Below are 9,001 nucleotides of genomic sequence, written 5' to 3' on the forward strand. Positions count from 1 at the left end.
GGGAAAGATTTCAGTCTCTCCTCTCTACTGTAGTCAAACCCAGGTCCACACCAGTGGCATCCACCCTATTTTCACACCCCTTTTGGTGTACCTGCAGCTGGAAAGTTTGAATGACTTCTTTCTCCAAATCATACATGAATTTTCCAAGCAGAATTTCTGTTTCTGTTTTTTCATCCAGTCCCTAAAATCAGAGTAGGGAGAGGTTTACGGGAAAGAGATGTCACAGTGGGTGCTGGGTAACACTAGAATGCACAGTGATTCCATGGGTCCCTTAAACATGTAACTGTAGTTAAGAGGAAAGAATTGTGACTTCTGGAAGCCACACAGACATCTCCAGAAGTTAAGAGGAAACTGGTGTTGACCCAGGATGAGAGCTCTGTCCTATGAAGGAAGGCCCACCTTTGAGTTAATCTTGCAGATGGATGAATTGCAAATGTGATATGCCATCCCATATTCAGCAGTGTGCAAGGCAAGGCCAGAATAATGGTCCTGACTTCTCAAATCTGTGTGCGCCCTCCCAAGCAGGATTGTGATGATGATGATGATATAGATGTAAATTTTGTGGCAAGAACTAGGCCTGTGCGAGTCGGCAGCGATCCAATTCCACTTCGGATCTGGCCACTTTGGATGGCCGCGATACGATTTGGAGCTCTGGACCGGGTTTCCACCTCAATCCGGTCTAAGAGGCTCCGAAGCTTTGGAGCCGCCTAGGAGATGCGGCCATAGGGTATAATGGGGAATCAATGAAATATCTATAACTTTGTTGTTTTTTGTCCAATTTGGATGAAACTTGCAGGGATGACGGCCTCTGCTGAGAGCATGAAACTTGCCAAGTTTCATGCAGGGGTTTGGGGGGAACTGTACCCCAAATTCTTGAAAGCCAAACTCCTGTCACGGCTGTGTGTTACACCACAGGGGGTCGAAACTGCAGGGGCAGTAGCTCTTACTGAGGCCACAAAGCCTGCCAAGTTTCAAGGAGATCGGTGCAGGGGCTTGGGGGGAACTGCATCCCAAGCTGCAGACAAGCAAAACTTGTGCCATGGGTGACACTGCGTGTGTTAAGGCGCAGCGGGGTGACAGCTGCAGGGATGGTGGCCCCTGCTGCAGCCACTTCTTTCCTCTCCTTAGCCTGGTTTTGTAGGTGCTAATTGATGCTCGTTAAGTTGTTATGTAGTAGCTAGGTCCTGTGTATTGAGCTGGTCTCCGAGTCCCTGGTCCCTGAGTGAATCATGGTTGATTGATTGGTAACTGGTAACAAGGCAGCTTAGCAGCCAGGCCTGCAGCAGTGTCTCCCCTCCCCACCCCAAGACAGACACAGTCAGTCCCACAAGCACCCACGGCACCAGTTTTGTTTGTCCGCAGTTGGAGGGGCAGTTCCCCACAAGCCCCTGCACTGATCTTCTTGAAACTTGGCAGGCTTTGTGGACTGAGCAAGAGCTACCACCCCTGCAGTTTTGATCCCCCCCCGTGTTATAACACATAGACATGACAGTTTTGCTTTCAAGAGCTTGGGGTGCCATTCCCCCCAAACCCCTGCACCGATCTTCTTGAAACCTGGCAGGCTTCATGCCGTCTGCAGAGTCTACCACCCCTGAAAATTTCATCCAAATCGGACAAAAAACAAAGTTATAGATATTTCATTAATTCCCCATTATACCCTATGGCCAGATTTCCGAGGCGGCTCCGAAGCTCTTCGGAAGCTCCGAACCACTTTGGGAAGCCGAACGAGGCCAGCGCTTTGACCCAGATGTGCTGCTTCGGACCCCAAAGCATCCAAAGCTTCTCCGGAGCCAAAGCTCTGTCCGAAGCCTCGCACAGCCCTAGTAAGAACAGGAGGAGGTTTACTTATAAAGGGATGGAACTTGACAATATCTCACTTAAGATCCAAATTTCATATAATATCTGTCCTATGGTATCTGGTCCTTTATCTGATCACTAATGAAACAAGAGGCAAGGAACAGGAAACATGAGACTGCAAATAAAGGGTCTCTCTTGCCTTACATCATTGTCAAATTCTGTGTGACATAACCCTGTCAACAAGAATGGCCAGCTTATGTAATAATTCAGGTTTATTTCTTAAATTACATTATCATTTTTTAATGAATGTTCCTAAAACCTCATAAGCTAAGCAAAGTTGGGATAGGGCAAAATACTTGAGTGAGAGATTTCTAAGCATCACCTGTAGAATGGGTAACTTGTTTAGTAGGGCACCTCCCTGAGCTCCTAGTGCTGATCTGTCTCATTGCATGGTGCTGTCTTGTGAATAAAACTTTACATCAAAGTCTTCACCATTTGTGGTCTTTGAAGATGCTTCTTGAATACGTACTTATCCTTACTCCAGCATCCTGACAAAACTACAGCTGGAGTAATTATATCCTTCCTACTAAAGGGGTTCTGCAGTTTCAGTTGAACTGTCCTAAAACTGCTGGATAGTGCTGCTGTGTGAAGCTAAACAGCTGTTGCTTTCACATCCAGATGGATGCAGTTATTCTTTTAAATGAGGGGTGTTCAAATCCTGGCTCATGGGCCACATCTGGCCTGCAGAGCCATGTCATCCAGCCTGCAGGGATCCCCATGAGTCCCAAAATTTTGCAGCAGAGTGGTGGCAGTTAACTGCTGCTCCCATTGCCAAATCTCCAGACCCATGGGCATTGGCACTACCTCCATGGGTAATCCAGGGCTCCAGCACCCACTGAAAAAAATTAGTGGATGCTCAGCACTCACAACCCAGGCCCCACAAAAAACAGCACGTACCAGCAAAATCCCAAGTCAGTTCCTATGCCCGCAGGGAACTCCATGGGCTGGATAGCATGGCCCTGCATGCTAGATTCTGTATGCAGGACTGACCACAGTAGTGCAGGGCCCAATCTGGGTGGTGTGGGGCCAGGCAGAGGTGGCTCAGGGCCTGATCCATCCCATGGATTGGCTCTGTGCCACTTATCCGGCCTGCAGTACCAAAAGGTTCAGCACTGCTGTTTTAGATCCTTCATCTACGGCAGAAGGCTGTTGTAAATCTTACTTGGACAAGACTTGTGATGCACTTTGGGCACTTCAGGGAGCTAAATGTGATGGCCAAGGAGATCTCTTCTAGTCCTATATTCTTACAAATCACTAGATTCTTTGTACAGTGTTAGTAGTGCTAACATTCCACCTCTTGTGTGAAGAATTCCCCTAAACAGGTGTCCTGCTGTGTAGCAAACAGGCCTGAAAACTTTGCATCCAGACCATCCAAAGCAAGTATCCTGTCTGGACCCTGCTATCCATAAAATTCAAAAGTAAATACTCACGTAGACAGCAAAATCCTTGGGGGCGCTTGTTACTTCCCCAGAAGGAGAGATGGCCTTGGAGATGTGCTGAATTGTCACAGCAGTTGGTTGGATTTTCTCAGGCAGCTTAATTACCACCTGGCCCTGAGATCCTGGGAAAGCCCAGCAGCTTCCAGGGCTCACATCTGGCTGGAACCAGAAATCAATCCAAATTAATGGTACCAGGGCAACACACCGAACGTACACATGCAGACAGTGGGAGGCACAAACATTAAGATGGTCTGTTCTTTGAGTATTTCTCTGGTTAATGATTCTATTCAATTCTATCTGCCTGTCTTCAGTAAGGAAGACATTGATACTTTACAACAACACTAAACGTAGATCAAACCTGAAAAGGCTTTATTACAGATCAAGGGAAAATTTATTTTTTCACTCACACCTTCTACTTCTTACCCTTACCTACTGGTATCTTGTTCCATTATTGTTCAAATATTTTTTTTGAGAAACCCCAAGCCAAAATCAGCCCTTCTGTAACAAAAGGTGACTCCATCACAATAAATACATTTCCCACTTTTCTCCCTACATCTGAATTGAGGAACCAAGACTTATTTTTAAATCGGGTCAGAAGTCCTTCGAAACATAACTTTTAAAAGCAATGATCTGAATCAATGGAAGGGGATGTAATTTTAAGTGAATCAGCTAAATACAAATACTCTCAGGATGTGAAGGCAAAGAAAGAATATCCACAATGAAAGGTTTCCTTTGAGCATGTGATAGTTTTGTTTGACTATCTGCATAGTGGGAGCAAACAATTTCTACTAACTACAGTTCTGCTACTAGATTAAGTGGACATAGGGAACTGGTGAAGGTCACTGTGAAGTCTTCAGGGTAGTATACGCAGAAGGTCACTCCTGATAGTCCTGATTTCCCTTCCCCACCCAGACAATCTATAGGGCTTAAAGGCAATTACTTGATTTCTCCCCCAGCCTAGAGGAAGAAGCAGAATTATTGTCATTGATTATTTAGCATGATAGTGCTAGTGTCACTGCTGCTTTAATAGGGCATTTTATAGGGAGGGTTTTTTTTTTAGTATTTCAGGTTTTGTTCCTTTTAATTTATTTTATCTGATATACATGCTGCCCTTCCTATCAAAGGCTCTAAGCAGCTTACAAACAGAATAACTTAAAAACAGAAGAGCAACAAGAGAAGAACAGCAACATAAAAGGGAACTAGAACATTAAGATAAAACAGAAAGCCCCCCCCACCTAAACAACATCTCCTCTAGTTGTAGGTGAGGTTTCAAAGTGGCAATATGGGGGAATCCTTCAGTTAAGGAGTGTCTGTAAACATGGGGGAATCTACTTGTGGTCTCAGGAAGGCTTTTCTATTTCAATGTTACTATTTCTATTCCAGTGATACCAAGACACCTTAATACTAAGTCAGGATCTCATTGTGCTAATCAATTACAGGAATCCAGGGAAATGCAGCCATTACTATCATATCTTACTGTTTTAAGAGCCAGACCAATACCCACAAAAGCCAACAATTTATTTTAGTAAGGCAAGTAGTATATGAAGGGTAAGGAGGGAGAAACATTGAGATATGTGTTTGTTTACATGTCTTAAACACAGGGCTTCCTTTTGTATGTGAAATTAACATGCAGGAGAAGAATCCCATTGGCTTCTGTGGGCTTTGGACTGGACCCTAAATTCATCTCTTCTATTCCATGACTGTCCCTCAACTTAACCTTAATTAACTTGCTAAAGTAAGCGTAGGTCCTTCACTGAAGCAGCTCTTGAGAAGAGAGCTGAAGGAAGATATCTAAATCTAAAGCAGTACAAGACAATCCACAAAGCAGATGAGGGCTATACCTGTAAAATAGTATCTGGAGGATTTGCAGAAGACAAGAATGATAAACTAAACCAACTGTCTTCTTCATTCCTGGGTTCATAACTCTTAGATGTTCTGCTTGCATCAATGGTAGCACCTGAAATTAAAATAGAGACCTCAGACAGTGTTAAGCAATGGGTTACAAGGTCTGTCTAATGCTACCTGGAGACCATCCATTTATCCATCCCATGTTTGCCATTTAAGTACCTGAAGAAAACAGTAGATACAATATCTTCTGGCTATGCCCTGTAACAGTGGGATGGGGAGGACATCCCATGGCACTCTGACATAACATGGGATAAATGACAGATAGATATCTATTATGTCATACTTGTAAAGAAAACCAAGATCTCTCCATGAACCTTTAGCTAAGTGCACAGGATAGCTTCAGGAAAGCTGCTGCACAGGAAACAAATGTCCCTAATACTGTATTTGTAAAAGTTTACACCACTGGTACCAGAGGCTGACTCCACCTCTGACTTCCTGTTTGATCAAATGCAGGTCATGTAACCTCTCTGTGCTTAGCTTCTCTGATTGGCAAAACAAGGGTATTAACACTTTTGTAAAAGTGCTATATAACACCAGAATGCCATTAGCATTGACTTGACCCAGCTTTACCTATTGTTTTCTGGGCCCAGTCAGGCATCTGAACATCATCCTCATAAATCTTCTTAAATTGTGAATTTATCATCTCTAGCACATGCTGGGGAAAAAAAAGAAAGCATAAGTTAATGAAAGGAAAGATATTTACAAACCACACTCACATGTGAGCAATTTAATATGTAATGTGTCATAACATAGAGAAAGTGAAATATGAGGTATCAATCAGAAAATGAAGCTAAATTGCATGCTGGTAAATTCCCAGAAACTGTCACAGACTTCAGAGGCTGAGCTGAGGGACCTAACTGTAAAGCCCTGCACTGCTACCCCAGAGACCTGACCTTGGTTTCCACATCACTGACCCATTCTCCAGCCAACCAGAGCAGTACCTAGGCAACACCGTCTGGGAATGAGGAGAAGCATTTCTCACTGCTCAGCCATGATACAGATAGGCAACTTAGAAGAGGCACCAACATGTTCCAAAGATAATCTCTCCAGGCACACACTTACCAAAGCTGAAATATCTGTCCTCTCTATAACACCTTTCATAGATGACCCTACAAACTTCACTTCATAAGTTTACTGGATACAAAAAATCATGGAATAAATATAGACATTGGATTTATGGCACATTATAACCTGTCTGACATCTGACAACCCCAGGTAACCTCTCAGAACGCACACCAGAAATCTATCAAAGACAGGAACACCCAATTACCAGTGGGGGCACATTTCTCACAAGAAAACCACTCTCTCTCCAATCTCTCAGTTCTAATCCTCAAAGGAAACTTACAAAACACTTCCCAGAGATGAGCCTATGAACTCCACTTCATCAACCTCCTGGACACTAAAAAACATGGACTAAATATAGACATTGGATTTATGACACATTATAACCTACCTGACTCCCCAGGTATCTCTCCATTATTCATCCCCTTTCTCTCTCTTCCCCCCTCCCCAGCCTGTCTCTCACCCACTGACTCCTCAACCTACATCTTCACTGACTACCTGTCTTGTATGCATACCAGCCCAGCCGCTGGCTTCTTTACTTTTCATTCCATCCAGGAAGAGCACACACCAACTGCTGAAACTTCCTTAGCCTGACGAAGGGTTTTTGAACCTGAAAGCTTGCTTAATAATTGTTTTCCAACTATTTAAGTTGGTCTAATAAAAGATATCAGATTCTCCCAGAGAACCTTGTCTGCCTATGTCCTTAGGCCAACACAGCTACAATCTACACCCAGGTAACCTCTCTACATTTTACCAGCTACATTCTAACACCAGGTCAACATTCCTCCTTTCCCCCCACACCTACCCATCTCACTCCTATTGTCTCCCATTGCATCTGATCGGCTTCCTCACTGCCAAGCGTTTGTATTTTCACAGACCTGAATTTTGCATATTGGCTTCTATTCCACCCAGGAGAGCACACAAAACACCAGCAGACTCTCCCTATGGCTGAAGAAGGGTGTTTGTGCCTGAAAGCTTGCAAAGAACACTTGTTCCAAGTACTTAGTTGGTCTAATAAAAGACACCCCATCTACCCAAAGAACCTTGTCTGCTGAAAGTAATCTCATTAATTCCTCAGCATGCAAAGGTGACTTTGAAAATGGTTTTTAAGTCTAAGCAACCCAAAGTCAAAGGGAAGGTTTTGGCAAAGACCTAGCACAGTCATCACGCATGTGAGCCCTTTAACTGATTCTGGAGCTACACGACAGAGCTGTAGCAGGCAAAGGATGCCAAACTGCTTAAACAGGCTGATGTGACATAAAAAAGCAGAGAGCTACATTTACATTTCAAAATGAGCAGCAGCTACTTGGTTAACATGTGTGAACATTAGGCACTATAAGAAAGGCCTATAAGTAGTGACTGATGTAGCCAAATGTATGTATGTACTTTGCTATAATAAATGTATTTTGTTAAAATGGTTAAATAAGTTGCAAGAACAAACCAGACTTATCAGACCATAAACTAATGTACAGAGGTAGCAAATTAGTGTAAATGGGAAGGAAAAGGAAATAAGAAAGTTTTTTTTTGGTCCTTTTTGCTTTCTCAAGGATATAAATTTTAACTAATTGGCATTTTTCTGGTCCACAAAAGATCCAGTTTAATCCCGTTCTGAACGTTTCAGTGAATTAAAGGAAAAAAAGGATAATTTGCTTGTGATTTTCTAGTTGGTCTAATAAAAGGTATCATTTTGGAACCAAGAGTTCTAGTTTTTTGTATGTCTTTTTGTCTAAGACCAGCATGGCTACCAAGTACACCCCTGAAACATGGAAGATGCCAAATTTTAGCTGATTTTGGATTTTAAACTTCATTGCAGAACAAGAAGGATGATTTTATTCCTTCCCTGCCGTCTGACACCTCCAGGGATGGAATTCTACCTGATGTGCACATCAAAGAGCTACCTAGCACAGGTCACAAAAACACTCTCATGGACCCAGAGGGACAACCTTCTATCTCCAGCTCCCTCTGTGCAAAAATTAATTTATTTCCTACCTACGGGTACTTTTTATCATCTTGTACCATCTATACTTTTCCGAGAGCCTGACAAAGGGACTTTGATCCCAAAAGCTTGCAGAAAAGGACAGTTTTCTTGTGATTTTCCAGTTGGTCTAGTAAAAGATATCATTTTGGAACCAAGAGTTCTAGTTTTTTGTATGTCTTTTTGTCTAAGACCAGCATGGCTACCAAGTACACCCCTGAAACATGGAAGATGCCAAATTTTAGCTGATTTTGGATTTTAAACTTCATTGCAGAACAAGAAGGATGATTTTATTCCTTCCCTGCCGTCTGACACCTCCAGGGATGGAATTCTACCTGATGTGCACATCAAAGAGCTACCTAGCACAGGTCACAAAAACACTCTCATGGACCCAGAGGGACAACCTTCTATCTCCAGCTCCCTCTGTGCAAAAATTAATTTATTTCCTACCTACGGGTACTTTTTATCATCTTGTACCATCTATACTTTTCCGAGAGCCTGACAAAGGGACTTTGATCCCAAAAGCTTGCAGAAAAGGACAGTTTTCTTGTGATTTTCCAGTTGGTCTAGTAAAAGATATCATTTTGGAACCAAGAGTTCTAGTTTTTTGTATGTCAGTGAACCAAAGACATTTAAATAAAACCAATCAGGGATCATTTATTAGAATATTAAGATTTACCAGCCATCTATAAAAAGTAGGTGTAGACTGCAGGGGAATTTGTCAAATTCTATGTGACACCTGATGGACTGTTTGCCTGCT

General features: G+C 42.9%; 1 protein-coding gene across 1 annotated transcript in view; it reads right to left on the minus strand.

Annotated features, from left to right (window-relative positions):
* The window catches only part of LOC102368614 (SUN domain-containing protein 3-like), a 21,571-nt gene that overhangs the window by 1,130 nt on the left and 11,440 nt on the right, over positions 1 to 9,001 (minus strand). The window contains exons 9-12 of the mRNA XM_006024972.2: positions 5,775 to 5,859; positions 5,138 to 5,253; positions 3,288 to 3,455; positions 92 to 181 (exon numbers count right to left, since the gene is read on the minus strand). Coding sequence (XP_006025034.2) covers positions 92 to 181; positions 3,288 to 3,455; positions 5,138 to 5,253; positions 5,775 to 5,859 — 459 coding nt within the window. The remainder of the gene's footprint in view (positions 1 to 91; positions 182 to 3,287; positions 3,456 to 5,137; positions 5,254 to 5,774; positions 5,860 to 9,001) is intronic.

This window comes from Alligator sinensis, unplaced genomic scaffold (assembly GCF_000455745.1).
Source record: "Alligator sinensis unplaced genomic scaffold, ASM45574v1 scaffold649_1, whole genome shotgun sequence".
In the NCBI taxonomy this organism is placed as follows: Eukaryota; Metazoa; Chordata; order Crocodylia; family Alligatoridae; genus Alligator; species Alligator sinensis.